Source organism: Gasterosteus aculeatus, chromosome 1 (genome assembly GCF_964276395.1).
Source record: "Gasterosteus aculeatus chromosome 1, fGasAcu3.hap1.1, whole genome shotgun sequence".
Taxonomy (NCBI): domain Eukaryota; kingdom Metazoa; phylum Chordata; class Actinopteri; order Perciformes; family Gasterosteidae; genus Gasterosteus; species Gasterosteus aculeatus.
In genome coordinates, this window is record NC_135688.1 from 30,699,985 (window position 1) to 30,720,636 (window position 20,652).

At 48.3% G+C, this 20,652-nt stretch overlaps 1 protein-coding gene and 1 non-coding gene across 2 annotated transcripts; both read left to right on the forward strand.

Moving 5' to 3' along the window:
- The first annotated feature begins 339 nt into the window (after nucleotides 1-339).
- LOC120822637 (aryl hydrocarbon receptor) lies at nucleotides 340-17,389 on the forward strand. Its single transcript, XM_040182446.2, has 11 exons — nucleotides 340-801; nucleotides 1,253-1,440; nucleotides 6,108-6,208; nucleotides 8,465-8,554; nucleotides 9,309-9,435; nucleotides 9,512-9,648; nucleotides 10,620-10,825; nucleotides 10,904-11,013; nucleotides 12,196-12,337; nucleotides 12,410-13,607; nucleotides 15,211-17,389. Exons 1-11 carry the CDS (start codon nucleotides 761-763, stop codon nucleotides 15,355-15,357), a joined length of 2,487 nt encoding a protein of 828 aa, XP_040038380.2. The 5' UTR covers nucleotides 340-760; the 3' UTR covers nucleotides 15,358-17,389.
- Nucleotides 17,390-17,461: 72 nt separating this feature from the next.
- On the forward strand, nucleotides 17,462-18,621 carry LOC120822646 (uncharacterized). The gene is made up of 3 exons (XR_013467683.1): nucleotides 17,462-17,689; nucleotides 18,410-18,462; nucleotides 18,571-18,621. It is a non-coding gene; the product is annotated as an uncharacterized LOC120822646 (transcript).
- Nucleotides 18,622-20,652: the final 2,031 nt, after the last annotated feature.

Here is a 20,652-nt window from a genome sequence, read left to right on the forward strand (position 1 = left end):
CAATGACTCTGAAGCACTAGAAACTGCGATGTACATCTTGTAATATTTTAAGATATTTTTTATATTATTTATAAATTGTATATATATATTATTTTAAGAATAAATTATATATATATATATATACTTTTAAATAATAATCCTAACAAAAACCGTAATGTTATAACAATATGCATATTGTATTTTTTCTTACGCACAAACGTGTGTATTCTTTAGTGTGAACAGAGTCGAGCCGCATGGCGCCTTTGAGGACGAACCTCTCATTAGTGTTGAAATGACCCGAAAAGTCTTCACAGAAGTAAACCGCAAGGGCCGCCGCGTTCCCACACGTGACCTTTGACCCGCCGCGCGCTCCTACGTCAGAGCAAAGCCCGAGCAGCGCGCGCTCGTCCGGGAGCGCGCAGCGGCAGCGCGGCAGAGCGGCAGCGCGGTCCGGGAGGCGAGAGGACGAGTGTCAAGTCTCTTTGATTCTTATCAAACTATCGTGCTGAAAAGTCTCCCACGTGATGCCGAGTCCGAAAGGGTGTATTTTTACATCCGCGGGGGACAACGGTAACGTAACGGTAACGTAACGTTCACGGTAAAGTAACGTAACGTAACGGTATCGTAACGGTCGGGGCTTTTAAATTTAAGCTAGCTTAGTTTCCCGGTTTCTGCCGGACTCTCCCGGTTTCTGCCGGACTCTCCCGGACTCTGCCGGACTCTGCCGGACTCTGCCGGACTCCTTTATGGACGTCTCGCGGCTCGTTTGGAATAAACCAACATGTTCTCCGCTCGGAAGAGAAGGAAACCTGCGCACAAAGGGTTCGTTATTAACGTTATTTAACGGGTCGTTACGTTTACGTTCACTAACTTCATCTGTGGTTTGTTGAAAGACGAAAGTCTTTATCATTGTAGATTCACAGCGATTACTTATTAATCTGCCATTATAAAATATTGCACAGTAACTAATGATAGACACCAATCATACTGTATTTAACACACACTGAATACGAAATAACACGAAAATACTAGAAATGTTTAACAATTTTCAAATACCACTTCATAATATGTGAGAAAAATAATCTCAATATATACAATGTAAATATTCTCCATCTGACGTGTATCTGCATACTTTTATTTATTGGTGGAAGCGTTGGAGCTGAAGTGGATCTGCGTGCAGTACCGATATATCGCTATATGTATTCACGTATTCAATCGATGGCGATAAAAGGGTTGAACGCCCCCCCTCGCTCACCCCCCCCCCCACCCACAGAGTCAGGCCCGTCCCAGCCGAGGGCGGCAAGTCCAACCCGTCCAAGCGGCACCGGGACCGCCTGAACTCTGAGCTGGACCGGCTGGCCGGCATGCTGCCCTTCCCCCAGGACGTCGTCTCCAGCCTGGACAAGCTGTCCATCCTGCGGCTCAGCGTCAGCTTCCTCCGGACCAAGAGCTTCTTCTCCGGTAGGAAACAGGTTTTCAATGCGACCGACTGCTGGCCGGCAGCATCACTACTGGTCCAAAGGTGTTGGCGCTGAGCAGCCTTGAGAGGGACACGGGCAGAGAAAGTGAAGCTGGTAAATGTTCGTCTGTGATCGGGAAACAGCTGCTCTGCCCTTTTGTCTCTCGCCTGCCAAAATACCAGAATAGGCTTTCACGCGTCGCTCAGGACCTGGAGGCCGAGCGCTGCAGACTCACACAGTGGTGGAAGGCTTCAGAGTACAGAGACAGAAAGCCGGGAGGTTTCTCAACCGCCGTGAAGTGATGGAATCAGTTTTGAGGTGCGGCTAAATGGCGACATCTGTGTTTGTGTTGGAATCAGCAATAATGTCAGTGTAACAGATGTGTTTCAGGCATGGACTCAGATACTGATCTTTTCAGCATTTATTTGCTCCTGCAGAAGACAATAAAACACAGACGTTGCCTTCTGGTCTCTGCACATCAGCTCCATAGACACAGGGTCCATAAAGGGGAACGTATCCGTCAGGACGACTGGACGTAGCGAGTACAAACGGCGCGAAAACGACCAAACGTATACTTTTATCGTCTAAAATGATGACGCACCACAGCTGGAAACCGTGGCCATGTTACCCGCGCCAGTTGCTGATGTGAACCGTTATATTTCTAGAGATCACAGCGAACTTACCTTCAACAGAGCAACACTTGTGTGACGGAAAAAACGGGACTACGGAAGCCTAGGAGGCGCAGGAGAGATGAATCGCAGTTTCCGCAAATTTAACTCATCAAAATAAAATTCAAGGGCGGCACGGTGGCGTGGTGGTTAGCACTGTCGCCTCACAGCAAGAAGGTCCTGGGTTCGATTCCGCCCAGTGGCCTTTCTGTGTGGAGTCTGCATGTTCTCCCCGTGTCTGCGTGGTTCTCTCCGGGTTCTCCGGCTTCCTCCCACAGTCCAAAGACATGCTCTGGGGATCAGGTTAATTGGGGACTCTAAATTGCCCGTAGATGTGTGAATGTGAGTGTGAATGGTTGTGTGTCTCTGTGTAGCCCTGCGATTGGCTGGCGACCAATCCAGGATGTACCCTGTCTATCGCCCGAAGTTGGCTGGGATGGACTCCAGCCCCCCCGCGACCCTGTGTGCAGGATAAGCGGTTTGACAATGGATGGATGGATGGAAAATAAAATTCACACACACACTCAACAAGATTGTTGAATAATAACCAAAAATAAGATACAATACATTGAAAATGACTCTCTGTTACATCAGTGTAGAACCTCGTGTCAAACTCATATTAGAGACTACAAAAGCTGTTGAGCTTGAACACACCCAATCCTTTCCCCATATTATGGATGTATTTATATATATATATATATATAATCTATAAAAAAGCATTTAATCACGCGGTCTCTCGGTAGCTGCTTGCTGTGGATAATTCAGCCCAAATTAGCGAGCTTAGTTAACTTAAAGTAGGGAAGCCAAAGCGCCGTGTGTGTAGTTCTGTCTGGACGTCCAGTCGCTGTTCAGCAGCAAACGGTCGTATTTTCTCCTGCGTGTTTGTAAATGTTGTAATTGCGGAGCTGCCTGCGTGAACCAAACTCCCCCGGTGTGCTCGAAAGATTCCACCTCGGCTTAACACCACGTGTGCACAAACCTCTTGAGCTTTCCGTTTTCTTTGTGTTTTAAAAAAAGACGGGAAAACACATCAGTCCCATCTCTGAGTGCATGAACCTTGGACGCCCCCCGTGGCGGTGCCTTCGTTGGGCCTGAGCGTATTGTAGGTCAGCTCCTCTCGCCCGTGGCCACGAGACGACCCTTGTCCCAAAGCCTCAGTCACACACTAATGTAGGTCTGAAGACACTGCAGAGAGGAGGTGGGAGGATGAAAGCCTCTGGGAGCAAAAACACGGCGGGATAATCCACTCGCGACCGCTTTATAGACCTTTTGAAGAAAGACGGGGGGGGGGGGCGCAGGCGCCCACTTTTCAACTTTTGACTTCAGAATTGTTTTGTTATTTCAGTGGTGGTCCTCTGCATTTAACCTGCATGTGGGTCCAAGACCAACAAACCATCCAAAGCTACGTTTCCAAGACAATTTATTGCTGTATCAGACTTTATTTTCCACCTCATGAAGAAGAAAATGCCAAATGTATTTCTATGGAGGCTTTGAAGAGGCGTTCAGGACGCCTGGGAAAGGTTGAAGCTCTCTAGTTGAGTTCTCATTCACTCCTCCATCGACTCGCTGCTCCAGATAAACATAAACTATATTCATTAAGGGAATAATTGTGTATTCACATTGTTCCTTTACCGTAAAAGTGTGAAATGTGCTGTTACATTATTTAGATAATTAAGATAAAGATAATTAAAACAGTAAAGCCAAGAATGATTAAACCTCTTGAAACGCCCTCAAACACGTTGTAGTTTCATCACTCGTCGAATCATGTCTGTTGGGGGGGCTGAACCTCTGTAGGAGTGTATTCTCTCATATATTGTATAATATATGAGGCGGCGCTTTAGACGGGACCCTCCAGACGAGTGGCGAGGCTGCAGCGTGATGAAGACTTCTGGTACCTTCCTCTCCTGCTCTCAAGCCTCCTTCATCTTTCTATGTTGTGATGCTTTTATCGGCTCTCTGTGTCCCCGCCGCCCTCCGTTGTGCCAACAGACCCCCCCCCACCCCCCCCCTCGCCGCCGCCTCGGGGTGTTTCTCCTTGCTACTGGCTGCTGTCCATGACGTCAGGGCGCAGAGTATACCCCCCCCCGCCCCCTCACCCCCCTCACCCCCCTCCTGAAGCTCTCAATTATTGATAGCCGACAAGCTTTGGCCGCTCCCTCCCTCCCTCCTTCCCTCCCTCCTTCCTTCCCCCCTCCCTCCTTCCTTCCCCCCTCCCTCCTTCCTTCCCTCCCTCCTTCCTTCCCTCCCTCCTTCCTTCCCCCCTCCCTCCTTCCTTCCTTCCCTCCCTCCTTCCTTCCCTCCCTCCTTCCATCCCTCCTTCCATCCCTCCGTCCTTCCTTCCCTCCCTCCTTCCCCCCCTCCCTCCTTCCTTCCCTCCCTCCTTCCCCCCTCCCTCCTTCCTTCCCTCCATCCTTCCTTCCCCCCTCCCTCCTTCCTTCCTTCCCTCCCTCCTTCCTTCCATCCCTCCTTCCATCCCTCCGTCCTTCCTTCCCTCCCTCCTCCCCCCCTCCCTCCTTCCTTCCCTCCCTCCTTCCTTCCCTCCCTCCTTCCTTCCCCCCTCCCTCCTTCCTTCCTTCCCTTCCTCCTTCCTTCCCTCCCTTCTTCCATCCCTCCGTCCTTCCTTCCCTCCCTCCTTCCCCCCCTCCCTCCTTCCTTCCCTCCTTCCCTCCCTCCGTCCTTCCCTCCGTCCTTCCTTCCCCCCTCCCTCCTTCCTTTCCTCCCTCCCTCCGTCCTTCCCTCCCTCCTTCCTTCCCTCCCTCCGTCCTTCCTTCCCTCCCTCCCTCCCTCCGTCCTTCCTTCCCTCCCTCCTTCTCTCCCTCCTTCCTTCCTTCCCTCCTTCCCTCCCTCCCTCGGCCTCGTGACTTCTGTCGGTTCGGATGCCGCTTGGTGAAGATTTGGTTTTGTACCACGAGACCTTTTCTTTTGGTGTTTATTTGTGTTTTAAGTGCATTAAGTATAAAGTATGCATGATTTACTTCACTTTACTTTCACATTTTATTTTATAATATTTTGTTATATTTCCATGCACGGTTGTTCCACACTGACATGTATGTATATATATATATATATCCATATATATCCATATATATATTTATCCATATATATATCCATATATATATATGGATATATACATACATATATGGATATATATATATATATACACATACATATATATATATATATCCATATATATATGGATATATATATATATACACATACATATATATATATCCATATATATATGGATATATATATATATATACAAGTATTCATGTATATATATATTTGTTCCATCAATGTCTGCAGAGCGGCTTTTTGTTTCCTTCAGACTCAAACACACTTTATCCTCAACCAGCCTGCGTGTTTTTGTCTCGGGGGGTCAGAGGTCACAGGGAGCCCCCGTGGGAGCCGTCTGCCTGACTGTTGGTGAAAGGTTTTATCCTCAGTAACCATGAAGTTTGGAGCGAATGAAGTGAAACATATTTGGTCTATTTTTAGAGCTTGTTGAGGGGGGATCTACTATCTGGCACAAAGAATCAATAAAAGAAAAGATGATGAAAAGAGGAGATCCCACTAATAAAGGAGCAGATGTCAGATGCACTTTTTAATAATTGATCGGATGTCTTTGTCTACACTGACATAGTCGATCTCTATTCAAGTGGAATATGAAGTTTCTTTTATATATGGCTGAAATGACTGAAACTCAGCATCCTTTCAATTTGGATCCAAATATGTAATTATTAAAAAAAATGATATGTTTTAATGAGTTTCATCTACGCTATTGATGCATTATTTTTTTTTAGGTAAATGTATCATTTTAATCTCTGAGAATATTTGTTCTTGTAAATCAATTTTCTCTCCTTATTAATACATTTTTTTGTTTTTTTCCAGATATTATCTCCCCCTGCTCAATAATCTTACCTTCAAATCCATAACACGGGACTTTATTGTAGAATATATAAATGTAATAAATGTCGGTCACTAACTCGCCCCTCTGCAGTGACACTGAAGAACCGGCTGTCCAACGGAGTGAAGGAAAGCAGCGATGACATCACAGCGTCCGTGGGCGGGGCCGTACCTGAGGGGGAACTGCTGCTGCAGGTGTGTGAGGCTGCTGTCACTTCACCAGTAAATGAAACACATGCCGTTCTAAACATCTGGATCCAGTGGGATCGCTTTGCTTCCTCAGGTTGTCATGTTTACATCTGGATTCATACAGCTGTCCCCCCCTCGTCCCGATTTACTCAGTTCATCACATTCAGCGTTTCCACAACAACAACAACAATTGGCTGTTTTAGGTCAGCTGACACTTAGCGGTGGCGGCGAGGCGGCTCTGCACAGCAGGACAAGATGGAAGTGGCTTGTTTTCTTGGACTGATGTCAGCTTTTGGAGAAGGAGGGATGAGTTTGAGTTGACAGATGTTTCCTCTTCCAGCTCATATTAGACTTCTCATGACTGCCGCTGGATTGAATTCATCCAATGAGCTCCCTTCAGAACCTGTAGCGCCCCAGCTGTGCATAAAGTACATTTTAGTGACAGTCGTTTGACGCGCGCTAGAGAGGAACAGAAGCTGCTGGAAGCTGTGAAGATGAGAAGGCGACTGTTGTGTCTCTGCAGCCTCAACGGCCACAAACAAAGATGTTGTTTTCAGTTTTGCAGTGAAGAAGTTGAGTGTAGTGAAATGTTCCCTCGGTGGTACGAACGCCAATAGACAGTAAGTCAACACTGGTTCCTCTGCCCTACATCCGTTTATTTATACACGCATTGATCCCAGAGGAGTAAATGGGTCACTGCAGCAGTGAAGACAGAGACCAGCAGCCTCCTTCTCGTCCATTACGGACACACCGACTGTCTCGTGAATTATACACCGCCGGTGAGCTCATCCATTATTGACGAGGGGTTGGAAATCAACTAAAAGCATAGAAAGTATTCTCGGATGTTTGAAGGTAAACCTGCAGATCGTTAACGCGGCTCGTGGCGCCTTGGCGCCGGCCCAGAGACCGCCGGCTTCTTCTGTGGTGGACCGGGTCGGAAAGGGATGGTCATGTGACACAAACAACAAACAGAGGAATGTGCAGCAAACATTTATTTATTTATTTTTGAGCCGGTGCTCCTCTGCATGCTGTGTGTGTGTGTGTGTGTGTGTGTGTGTGTGTGTGTGTGTGCATGCTGTGTGTGTGTGTGTGTGTGCATGCTGTGTGTGTGTGTGTGTGTGCATGCTGTGTGTGTGTGTGTGTGTGCATGCTGTGTGTGTGTGTGTGTGCATGCTGTGTGTGTGTGGTTGTGTGTGTGCATGCTGTGTGTGTGTGGTTGTGTGTGTGTGTGTTTCACATGCAGCCTTTTTTCAGCTTTCAGCTTAAATCTCAGATCCCAAACTAATCTAATGATGAAGCGATCATATATTTTGTTTAACCTTTTTGTTTAAGGCTGTGTATATATTCATTTGCGACAAATCAAAAAATAATGATAATATAATGTGATTATTGTTTATATTATTGATTAATCACTCAACAACTCTCCTTATTTGGGTTATTCTTCAGTTTAAAAAGCTCTGGGAAAAGGGGGGAAATTTCCGTCACAGAAGTAAATCCTCACAGTTGAGAAACTAAAACTAGAGTGTTTCTCGTGTTTTTGCTTCATAACATTCAGATTAAAGAAGAATGGTGGCAATGGATGGATGAAATACATATAAATACATTTAGTTTGTTTTCATAGACAAAACATTCTTTAAATACCCTCCAACTTGAATAAAAGTCAGAGCTGAGCAGAACGATCAATATGTGAAGAGTAAATGAAGGACCTTCTAGTCACACGTTCCCGCTATCGAGTAAGACGACGCTCCCACCTGCATGTCAATTATTCAGCAGCTCAGAGAAGCGGTCTTGTTTTCAGCCTGAAGCTAATGCATTTTTGACGTTGTGTGATGGATTTTAGAAGAAGCTTGAAGAGAAACAGTTTTGATCTAACAGCAGCGATGTGAGCCTAATAAAACCGTGAAGCGTATCATCATCCTCCTCTTCGTCGTCAGTGAGGAGGCTGCAGGCGGTGTGGCGCTGTGACGGCGTCATCACCTCGCCGAGCCCCCCAGGCAGGAGGATGAAGGGGTGTCAAACTCATTTCAGGTTCCGGCCAGATACTCAGACCATTGAATCATATGGAGGAGGGGTGGCGCCGACCATGTGACCGGCGGGCACGGAGTCAATCAGCGGCGCGTGCGTGAGGACCGTTCTCACAATCGCAAAGTCACCCGGCGGGCCGCGGGTTTGACATACGTGGTCTTACTCCTCCTCCTCCGACACCAGTGCTGTCTTGAAAAGGAGGGTGTTTATGTCTGTTCACCCGTGTCCTCCCTGCAGGCCCTGAACGGCTTCGTCCTGGTGGTCACAGCTGACGGAACCGTCTTCTTCTGCTCTCACACCATCCAGGATTACCTCGGCTTCCATCAGGTCAATGCACACTAACACATTCACCTTGCTCTTCTTGGCTCTTTTGACCGTCCAGTGTGTTTGGTTTGCTCCTTTTATCAATGAGTAACCCGGAACTTTATGTACCAGGCCTACTGAGCGTCTCATCTAACTCCTTTGACAATGCGTTCGCTTGGAAAAAATCCTTTTTTTTACAAGCGAACGCATTGTCTCACCGGGAGCGAGAGCTTTAATCCAGCCGGATGATTTTCAAACGGTGACGCGGACACACAGGGAGGTGTAAACGCCTCGTTCCCCCGTCCACCTGAGCCGCGTCACGCCGCATCTACCCAACAAACCCCAATGTGAGCTGAAGCTGCCGCCTCTGCTCGCGTGCGAGCGGCTTTCACACCTGCTAAACGAGACCCAGCTGATAGAAGGCCTGGTCCGAAAGGCTTCACAGGTAGTCAGAGAAATAAGCAAGGAACGGCTAATAAAACCATCAAAAGTCGGGACAGGTTGTGACATTTTGAATCTCTGCTGCGGCGGTTTCTGGCCGAGCCGCGTGTAGCTTAGCCCGACCGTTGCTCTGGGAGCCAATGGGCAGCCCACATGACCTTTGTCTCCCCTCTGGTCCTCGGCCAGGTCATGCTGGGTCACAGTGGAGCTTTGGCTCCATTTCAACTATTTGAGTGAAATGTGCAGCGACACTTTTCTTTTGGCTCAGCTTCAAGGCGGGCAGAATGGAACGCACCCCCTCGGGGCGCCTGCTAAACATCTGCCCCTGTAACTTCAGACTGACGTGATGCACCAGAGCGTGCTGGAGCTGATCCACACCGAAGACCAGCAGGAGTTCAGGAGCAACCTGCACTGGGCCCTCAACCCCCCAGCCGGCCTGGCCCCCTCCACGGATCCCTCAGCAGGTATGTCAGGCAGCGTCACCGCACAGCATCACTGACGTTTGGACAACTGAAAAATAACGCTTGTTCTTGGCGTCAGATGGCGAGTCGGCGTCGAGCTCCTCCTGCCTGGTGAACTACGAGCCAGACCAGCTTCCCCCGGAGAACTCCTCCTTCCTGGAGAGAAGCTTCGTCTGCCGCTTCCGCTGTTTGTTGGACAACTCCTCCGGCTTCCTGGTGAGACTGAAACGTAGGAAACAAGTATCTCTGCGAGGTGTAATGTCATTTCAGACAAACCAACCCGATGAGTTGCTCACAAATATGGCAATAAAGTATTAAAGAGCCCCTCAGCGATCAGAAGCCACCATTGTAATCCTCCGTAGGAGCCTCGTGGGGAAAAGGGCCTTAATCCTCCCGGGGACCAGGGGGAACTCGCTCAGACTCGGTAGCTCCCGCTAAGACAATTAGCTGCAGGTGGAGAAAAACAAGCTGTGTTCGGTGGACAGTCATCTTAATCCATCGATGCCTAAAAGCATCTCATTTATTCAGAGGGCTGCTAGAGATTAAATAACTCGTCCCAGAAAGCTGTCAGCTGTTTGTCAATGAGGGAAAGTTACTGTCACGGTTAAACGTTGTTCCTTTCTGAAAGCTCGTCGTGTTGCTCGTTTCTCTCCCTCCCACTGCGTTTGCGTGAGCATTAAGCCAGGTTCCTGCTTCTGTCCACCGCTCGCCATGGCTTTGCCTCGGTAATCCCTCCTGCTATTCAGGGTCTGATTCCTGGCGTCACGGCCGCAGCCTCTTAAACCCTCTGAGGTCAATTAAGCAGAGCTAACAGAGGAGGTGGGAGTCCTCACACGAGAGGCCACGCGGGCTTCTCTCCCGCTTTTACGGGTTGTTTTACCGTCGCACACAAGTACGCGCTGTAGATTAAGTGTTGGTTTATCTCATCAGGCGCAGCGCAGGACGATAATGTGTCACTGACCAGCTTTCTTCTGCTGGAAATAATCAATGTGAACACTAGAGACACGCCCACACGCCAAAGAGCTGACGGGTTCCTCTGACCAGCTGCAGGAGCACTGTGCAGCTCCCACGTGCTATTGTGAATCCTGGGATTTGGATACATGAAGTCCCAGGCACTGGTCATGTGACCAGAGGGACCCGATGTGCTTACAACCGATTCCCAGCTTCCTCACGTGTGCCCCTCTCAGGCGCTGAACATTCAGGGTCGCCTCAAGTTCCTCCACGGTCAGAGCCGCCAGCGGTGCGACAGCGAGGGCGGCGCCCCGCCTCAGCTCGCCCTGTTCGCCATCGCCACCCCCCTCCAGTCTCCGGCTATCCTGGAGATCAGGACCAGGAACATGATCTTCAGGACCAAGCACAAGCTGGACTTCACACCCATGTCCTGCGACGCAAAGTGCGTTCTGCAGAACACTCACACTTATTCAAAGTGTTGAAAAAGGGAATTAGATCGCTAAGTGTGTCCTTCTCTCAGGGGTAAAATTGTTCTAGGCTACACGGAGGCGGAGCTAAGAGTTCGAGGCTCGGGGTACCAGTTCATCCACGCCGCCGACATGCTGTACTGCGCCGAGAACCACGTCCGGAGTGAGTCACCGCCGCACGCTTCACCTCAGGGGGGATATATATTCATCCACATGTGTATCCCTTTACATGCAGCTTCGTAAAAGACACTGATATGTGTATTTAGCATATTACGGTATTTCTGCACGTTTGCATGTCTTTGCATTCTGTTGAGTCACGATTATTTAAATGACGGCTCGTCCGTGAACTCAACAATCCGCCGTGAGGCCGGTTCCTGTGGAACACTAGAACCCTCAGTAACCTGCAGTAAATCTGTGTGGATCTGTTTCTCTCCACATGACACTTGTCACATATGCAACAATCACATAAACAAACCAACGCCGCTGTTGATGACGGAGGAAATATTCCAGCGAAACCCAAGTGTCCTACTTACCTCGTGTACCGGATGACCCGGTTAGTGGTAACCATGGCGCCCTCCCAGACACGCTCACAAAGACACACACTGTATGCATGTAGTCATGCATATGGAAGCGCACACACGTGCATATGCATTGGGAGACACACCACACAGGCGCACACACGCTCTAATGCAATAACACATGAGTGTTCAAGTTTAGCGTTCAGTTGAGCTCATTTTCACATTTGGAAAGCAAAACCTGCACATGACTGATATTCCTCTTTTCTGATTCACGTGCAAAGTAATGGACGTGTTTCCTATTTTAATCTGCATATGAAGACAACAGGAAGTCACATGAACTAATCAGGTGAGCGTAGCGGTGATTTGAGTCTCTGAGCTCCGCGCTCGTCTCTCCTTCAGGACGAGTTGGTTCACAGACATAAATATTGCAGTTCCTTTTAAAGGTCAGCAGCTTGCGGCTTTTACTGCTAAAAATACGCAGCAATAACTGAAACTCTGCAGATCACCAAAACACGTTATGTGCTTCTCTTTAATGTTGAACTCAGGGTCGAGTAATCGAGCATATTTAACATAATTCTTCCAGCTCAGATGATCTGCACTAAATAATAACACATTGATTGTAGAATTGACAGAAGACTCGTGGTTGTTTGGGGGTGTCTTCAGTTAACGCTGAGCATGAACAATAATCAGCAGTGCATTCGTCTGAAAGAAGGCAACACAGAAACACGACCTGCACCTGCGTGTTGTAACTATGTGACCAAAGTGACGGTCGGCGCTTCGTACGGAGCGTAAACAGCAGTGACACGGAGCCTCTGGTGTGATTCCAGTGATGAAGACGGGCGAGAGCGGCCTCACCGTCTTCAGGCTGCTCACCAAGGACAACCGGTGGAAGTGGGTCCAGGCCAACGCCAGGCTCGTCTACAAGAACAGCAAGCCCGACTACATCATCGCCACCCAGAGGCCGCTGGTGTAAGTGCACGACGGCGCCGGTGTTTGAGGTCTAGCTGATTCGTTCGTTAGACTGTTCTCTGCAATCCACAGGGACGAGGAAGGAGGGGAACACCTGAGGAAGAGATCCATGCACCTTCCCTTCACCTTCGCCACCGGAGAGGCGACTCTCTACCAGACGGGTTACCCGCTGCACGGCTTCCCTGACTCCTTCCAGGGAAAAGCCAAAGGCCACAAGTCCAAGAAGGGGAAATTGGACAAGAGCTGTTCTGATGATCTGGACCCGGGCTCCCTGCTGGGAGCGCTGATGAGCCAGGACGAGTCTGTGTACGTCTGCCGACCGGACACGGAGCCCAAGGTGTCGCAGCACCGCGGCCTTCTCGGCGAGCAGCAGAGCGACGGCTGCCACGTGGCGTCCCCACCCGGCTATGACCCCCTGCTGGCCACGCTGGACTCTCTGAGCCTGGACGCAGAGGAGCCGTGCTCCAACAGCGAACTCTTCAGTGCCCTGGAGAACCTGGGCCTGAACGCCGAGGACCTGGAGCTGCTGCTGCTGGACGAGAGGATGATCCAGGTGGAGCTGGGCCCGAGCCAGGTCCCGACCCTCTGTGACCTTCTCACCAACAACGAGATCCTCTCCTACATCCACGACTCTCTTGAGAGCGGGACGGAGGCGCAGGGACAAGGAGACGGAGGTGGGTTTGGACCGGCGGCCCAAAGCGTCCTCCAGCAGCCACTGGCCTGTTTCGCACCCGCCGTCCTTCTGGCTCCTCCCATCACCCAACTGTCACAGCAGATGCTGCAGCACATCAGTGCAGAAGTGAACGCTCACCCGGGACAGATTCATTCCGTCTCCCAGCCCGGGACATCCGACTCCCAGATTGGGATCCCTAACGCGGCAGACCGCCCCCATCACGGCAGCTACCGCAGCCACTGCCACCCACGCGCTGCGCCTCGAGCCTCGCAGCTGAACGGCGGACACAAACCTCTTCTTCTGGAGTCGGGTCACCAGTGGCAGCCTCAGCGGGACCAGCACCCGGCCCCCCCGCAGAGCCTCCCGGACCAGCTCACAACAAACAGGTCTTACCTCCCAAACGAACACGGAGCCTTCCCCCCGAGCGCGCAGGGCGGCCAGGCGGGCTACATCACCTCGGGCGTCAGTCACTATCCGACCTCCCAGCAGCTGCAGGGAGACCACGCACGCCTGCCGTGCCCGGCCCAGAGCTCTGCGTCCCAGCCGCCGTTAGAGGCCTACGGCACCTTCACCCCACTAGAGCCCCCCCACAGCAAGGTAAGAGAGCCTTCAGAGCAGTCTCAGCTGAATACTGCGGGAAACACCTTTTGATGATGCTCATTCATCCACGCAGCCTTAAAATGCTCTGAACGGGGTGGAGTTTGGGGACTTGGTGATGCGTGTCCCTGAGACACGGCCGTCCCGCTGAGACCGTCTGTCTCGTGTCAGGCACATTCTGTCCTCCTCATTATCGAGCTGCTCTCCTCACAGCTCTCGGGTCTGGGAGCCAAACTCTCGATGCCGGCCCCTCGAGGCCCCCCCGAGTCTGCGCCGTTCTCAAATATCAGCGAACATCAGCGCAGCGCAGAGAACAGCGAGGGGCCGCCGGGTCCGCAGCCCCTCGCTGTTCTCTTTCACCGCCATGACAACTGATTTCATTTCTCTTCCTTCGAGTCAGGGGCCCCCGCCAGCTCAGCGTAAACTGCGATGATCCGAACAGACAGGGCGTGTAAACAAGACGAGAGCGAGACAGTCCCAGAATAGACTCGATCTCTTCTGGGTACCAGGAGCTGTAATCCGCCGAGCAGCCGCCACGTCCTCAAACACGTTCTGATCTCGTTGGACTGTCCACACCGGTCCATTAACACACACCTGATAATTGTTGAACTGAATCTGAAACCAGAATTCACCGCTTCTCTAATATGAATGTGTGTGCAAAGGGAAAAAGAAGCAATTTGAATACGACCGTAGATTTTTTTTTTTAAACATAAGTTGAAAATAATTGGCGTAACAAAGGGTAATAGTTTGGTTTGAAATAATCCGATTGAATTGATGCATGAACTCAGGTGCAAAGAACACGTTAAAGAGAGGGGGGGAGGGGGGGGGGGGGGGGCATGAACAGAAAACACATTCTGGTCCATCGAGGTAACGAGACCTCCAGCATCAAACAATCAGCAGCTCCTCTGGTTTATTTCACGTCATGAACAATAGTTGCTTCGTTAAGACGACACCCCCCTGTTGTCCACTATGGGAAGTCTCTATTTCTATTTCCTGAATCTAAAGGAGGAAGCCGTCACAGGGGGGAGACCATCGCGTGTCGCGGATCTCACAGATGAGATGTATTGTGGGAGTTGTTGTTGCACGATGGCGGATGGAATCAGGCCGGCCGCTGTTATTCTTCAGGGTCACTGGCTGTCGCTGAAAGGAAAACACTTCCAGGCCGCTCAGTCAAGCGTGAGCGGTGCTGACCTACAATCTGACGGTCATCATTACCTAATGCCATGAACGGCGTGGGGGGGCGCCGGCTATTCTCAGCGCACAGAGGCACCACTAATGTAAAAGGATATAAAGGGAAGCTGTTGTCATCGTGTTGTTTCATATTCTTTGTCCCTTGACTTGAGCTTAGATGACAAAGCCTCTGATGACTAATCCCTCATAAACATATTGTTTGTATAATGCTTTCCAGAGTGGGATAATAGTTGCCGTGTTTCATATCATTTAGCATCAGCAGTACCGACCTTTAAATATATATTTGACATCCTGTTGATAAATGTATTCACGCAACTCCTAAAACACAAAATGAGTCAAGCTTCTTTTTCTCAAGCAGTAACTGTGATAAAACATGAGCTATAAAGAAGAATAAAAACTGTATTTCTTCCAGCTGGAGAACAGTTGCCTCCTCGGGGGCACCAACGCCGCGTACATCCGCACCTGTCTGATGCCCAACGGGAACGCAGTGGCGCCCGGCGACCTCCCGGACGGACTCAGCGCCCTGCAGGACGCCCAGACGTCAGGATTTTACCTGTGAGAGGAGGAGAAAGAGGTGCTCAGCAGGACCACATCAGGTCTGCTTCTGGAGGAGAGGTGTTCAGCATCCATGTTCTCCCTCATGTGTAAATACAGCGTTACCGGCCAGTCGCTCTGCACCCGAGAACAAGGTACACGTCTCCAATACTGACTGACAGGCTGCAGCTTCATAGATGACGGAAAGGAGACTCTCCTTCACGTTGTTGAGCGCTGCAACCATTTAACATGACAATCGTGGACCTTTGGCGGATGAAGGACGCGGCAAAAGATCAATCAGCTCCACAATCACATCCTAGCTTTCAGATTCTTCTTCCTGAACCAATGGCTGCCGTAGAAATGTGGGATACTGCAGCTCAGAGTGTGTGTGTGCTTTGCAAAGACAAACTGCTGTGTTAAAGGAGTTAGTTTGGAGTGGATTTCACAATAAACACAACAAGCAGCCGTGAGATTGTGAGCCAACACCCATGCAGATGTTGGCTGGTGGGCGTATAGAAGTCCTTCAGCATTTCATTCTCCTCGTTAATATTGTTGAGATGAGATTCAGGCGGTGAAAGGTTTCATTCGCTGAGAGAACACATCGTCTCTGCGGCGCGTTTAAAACGATGATGCATTTTTGCCTGCGTGAGGTTTACAGGGATGCGCCTACTTATGATTCCAGATGTGATCAGAAAGGATCTGATTGGTCCGTCAGTGGACCTGAAATCAAACATAAATAAGCATTTTTGTTTCCTGATTGGAGACAGTGTGAAATGTCCCATGAATGCCTTGTTTTACTTCATCCTGCAGTGTTTACACACACACACACACACACACACACAGCGGCGCATTGAGGACATAAAACTGTAACTAATGGAGGCAACTGAGAGAAAACCTGCACTTCAATGTTGTCTGTTCATTTTCATCTCTGGCCGTTATGGTCATGTATGCAAAGTACTTTGAAGTGAGGAGCAAACCAAACCGGGACTGTGAGAAGCTCACAAAAGAGACTTTAATACAGCGTTGTCTTTGTGTACTGAAGTCACACAAACTGCTCTGGAAACAGGACCTTCCTCGGTGGGACGCGAGGGCTGATGCTGCGGTCACGTCCTCGGCGCTCATCTCTGCTCCTTCGGTCAGTTTAAAGGGTCGGTTCAGTCACAAAAACTCAAACAAACTAATGAATTCACTCCAGAACGTCTAATCGTGCTTTCTCTTTAACATGAGCCAGAGCTTTGATATCAGGTGATTTATTTTACTGCTCAGCCCTGATGTCTCGGGAAGTGCTAAGAGGTCAAAAGCTGGACGACAGCATTTAGCATTTAGTGCCGCCTCAGAAACCAAATGATAAACATGTTAACACGCGTGTGTCTGCAGATGTTGAATGTCTTGTGAAAACTATAACATGACGCTTTTATCTCTCCAGGAAAAGGTCCTGGAAACGACGAAATGCATTTACAGATTTGCTTCAGTTTGATTTTAATGTAAACTGGCTTTTCTTATAAAGAGAGTATTTAAAACCAGTTGTGAGATCAAATGTTGTGTGAAAGATTATATGGTGACAATCATTTTCCACGGCGCTTTAAAAACAAAGAAGAAATGCTTGTTGTATATAACTGTTCTTTTTATCGGTGCAAGCACTACTTTAAAATCACGTACAAACTCCTTTTGCAGCACTGAAAGTAGTCTTATAGAAAACGCGTTTCATGACTCCATGTTGTGTGAGTATTGTTCCCTTCGTCATGTCTGTCACTTTAAAACGAAAGCAGTGCCATAAGTCCATCACTGGAGCGACATCTGACTTTTTATGGATCCACTTCGTCCACCAGATGAACATGAAAAAGTTTTATATTTTCATTGTGTTACTTTATTGAGTCAAACTTTGGAACCAAACTCATGTTATTTTTTTTAAAGCACACATACTTTATTTTGTTACTTTTGTCACTAAAGGTCGTAGCTGTGTGTGTGGACAAAAACTTAAATGCAGTTTGTCTTTGAGCCTCGTGTTCCAAAATGTGCTCTTGGATCCCTGAAATAAAGGATTTTGTGCAATCACAGGCCGAGGGTCTGCTCTTCTTTTCAGGAGCCCACCTCCCTCACCTGCCCACCAGGTGCTGCTCCGCTCCTACCTGCATCACGAGAGAACCGGGCTAAGCTAGCGTTAGCATCCGAAGCAAGCTACGCTAGCGTTAGCGCCCGGATCTTGTAAGAGAAGCGAGCTAAGCTAGCGTTAGCATCCGGGTCTTAAAGAGAAGCAAGCTAAGCTAGCATTAGCATCTGGCTCTGAGATAGAGAGAGACACTCATCTTCTGGACGTCCTTCTTTCAAATAGTGTCGGAGAAACACATTTTAACAAGGTGAGGAAGAACTTAACACCACAGATAACAACACGAATACAAAATACATTTAGATGTCCATGGAGGAAACGAACGGGGTGAACTGCATCATGGGAGCTCAGAGGTAACGCACGACATCGATAACCCGCGGAAGCTTTTAGCGGCTGTTAAAACACACACACGCACACACACGCACACACACACTCACTCACTCACTCACCTACTAAGAACACAGATACCAGCAGCGACCGTTACCTAGCAACAGTAGAGCGTAAACACCTCGAGCCAATATCTCATTCTTTAAGGGGGTCACATTTATGAGAGTTACAGTAAGGCTAGAAGTCTTATGGCGGATCTTGCTACAGGCAGCTCGCTCACCCATAACATCGTGTTGTTTATAGTATATAGAGACGTATATATGACTTATGATAATCAGGAAATCAAGGTTCCTGATGGTCGAGCGGCAGCCAATCACAGGGCGGGACGAAGGCGACGTCATCGACCGGGTGCGCCGCCGTGTTTCGTGTTCATCATGGCGCGACATTCTTAACCAATTCGGAGTTTTTCTGTCTGCAAACAAAGAGGTTTGACCGTTGAGGCGAAGGTTTGTTTTTTAGGAGTAAGGTCCCGCTGTTGTTCACGTATGTATTTTATTGTGAATTAAATACATAAAGTGACACATAATACATTACAAATTATACCCCGCCCCCCTTCTCTCCATCTCCCCCGCCGGGCTGTCAGGGTGGATTTCCTCCGGCTCGACAAACAGCAGCTCAGCACTTCCTGCTGAAAAGGTAAAACAAACTCTCCGCTAAAGGAAGGCAAACAAAGCAGTTCATACATTTCTAAATAATAAAGGAAATCAAAGCAAGGTTTAACAGATATCAGCCACATTTCCACAGACACCCCTTCCCAAATTGAAGCAATGTAAAGGTCCCTGCACACAAACAACACGTGTACCACGTGTACATACAGGTAAGGAGCAAAAAAGTGTTATTATTGTAGTTATAAATATTGTTCAGCTAGTGGTATTCATAGACATTAATAACAACCAGTCCGGGAACATTAATCTAATCAATATTGACTCACTAGGAGGTCTGCTTTATATTTTATTTAATTAGAAATGTTTTCAAATATTTATTTACATTGATACAATAATAAAGTATTTATATAATATATACCTATTTTTATTAAATAAATTGATCTTAGATGTTATATGTGTTTACCTCATGATATTCTGTAAATATCAACGCAGGTAAACAGCTGCAGACGGACGGTTTTCGGTTTACTTTCTGTTGTGATGTTTGACAGAAAAGTGTTTTCTTTTCGCACGCTTTGACCTTTAACCCCAGCCTTCAAACACACTATCAACTGGTGTGTGTTTGTGTGTTGTTGGTGACATGGCTGCCTCTACACACTCTGCGCTCCATGTCAATATGCCACAACAGGTTGGATCAGTGCGTTTGTTTTGTTGACCCCAGCAGACGAGGCGGGTGGAGAGGTCATCAAATAAAACTGCTCCCCTCCGAAGGAAACTTTTATCTTCACGTTATATTTACTATTTTTATTTCTATTTTTTTCAGGAAACTAAAGCCGGACTAATGTTCTATTAGCGGCATATTTATTGGCTCTAACCCTAAAAATGTATTACATAATCAAATAAAAACGCTTCAAAAAACAAATTACTTTCAATTATGTCTTGATTCGAACTTTAGGGAAGTACATTAACGTGATAAAAAACATCAGACAAGAGACAAAACGATCATCTTCTACAACACGCAGCCTTTTTATAGGCGTCCCGCTGGCTTTCCTTTTTCCAGAAAGATGCTAAAGCTCGAGATCGAACTGACCTAAAAGCTCTGACATCTCAAGGGGCGATCACACACTGAGCTGCCAAAACCACTGTGTGTGTGTGTGTGTGTGTGTGTGTGTGTGTGTGTGTGTGTAGCAGTCGTCTACACTAGAGAGAAGATGCACATCCTCGACCTAGATACCGAAGCAAAAGAGATGAACAACAGAGAAGCGACAGTAGAGGAAGCGATGACAGAAAAGGAACAGAAGAAGAAGGGAACAATGGGCTGATGATTGAGAAGAAGAAGAGAAGAAGAAGTCGAGAGCAACGAGGATGAAACAGAGAGAAGAAGAAGTGAAGATGAGACGAGTTGGTTTGGAGGTCACGGCCTCCCTCCTGTTGGTCTGATGGATCCACTCTGACAACCACAGACCACCGGGGACTGTGTGTGTGTGTATCTGTGTGTGTCTGTGTGTGTGTGTGTTTGTGTGTATCTGTGTGTGTCTGTTTGTGTGTGTGTGTGTGTGTATCTGTGTGTGTGTGTTTGTGTGTGTGTGTGTGTGTGTGTGAGAGTGTGTCTGTGTGTGTTCAAGCTCAATCAAACACACACACACAGTCCCAGTATCCCTGGAGGTGTTTTCTTTATCGACTGTGGATTTGTCTGGAAACTCTCTCACACACACACACACACACACACACCACACAGTCTCTGGCGGTCTGCGGTTGTCAGAAACACACATATAAAGGTCACAGTAGAAACTGAAAGTATTTTCGCTGTAAGTTACAGTAGCTGCTGAGGTTGCGGCCTTTGCTCTTGTGGTATTAGTAGTTGTGTAACTTGTAATAGTACTAGCTGTACAACAGCTGAGCTAGCAGCCTCTGAATAGCGGTATTAGTATTTGTGGAAGTACTAGGTAGGAGTATCAGTGGCGTGTCTGAGTAGGAGCTGTAGTTTTTACAGCAGTGTTGGTATTATTTCTTGTAGTTGTGATGATGATGATGATGAGGAACGATGTTTGCTCAGAGGAGTCTTCATCTCGTTATTCAGTGACTTTTTTAATTACAGTGATTCAGGTTCTTAAAACTTTATTGAAAATAAACACCCGAGGACCTGATTGAGGACTTGAGGGCGGCAGAGACAATTCCCACAGCCGTGACATCCAGTGACCCCCGGTGACCCCGGGTGACCCCT

Bases quoted from the DNA above. Each gene is read 5' to 3' on its own strand.
- LOC120822637 (XM_040182446.2), top strand. From the start codon at position 761: ATGTTCTCCGCTCGGAAGAGAAGGAAACCTGCGCACAAAGG. The intron at 9,649-10,619 runs GTGAGACTGAAA...TGCCCCTCTCAG, and splicing joins ACAACTCCTCCGGCTTCCTG to GCGCTGAACATTCAGGGTCG. The intron at 12,338-12,409 runs GTAAGTGCACGA...TGCAATCCACAG, and splicing joins GCCACCCAGAGGCCGCTGGT to GGACGAGGAAGGAGGGGAAC.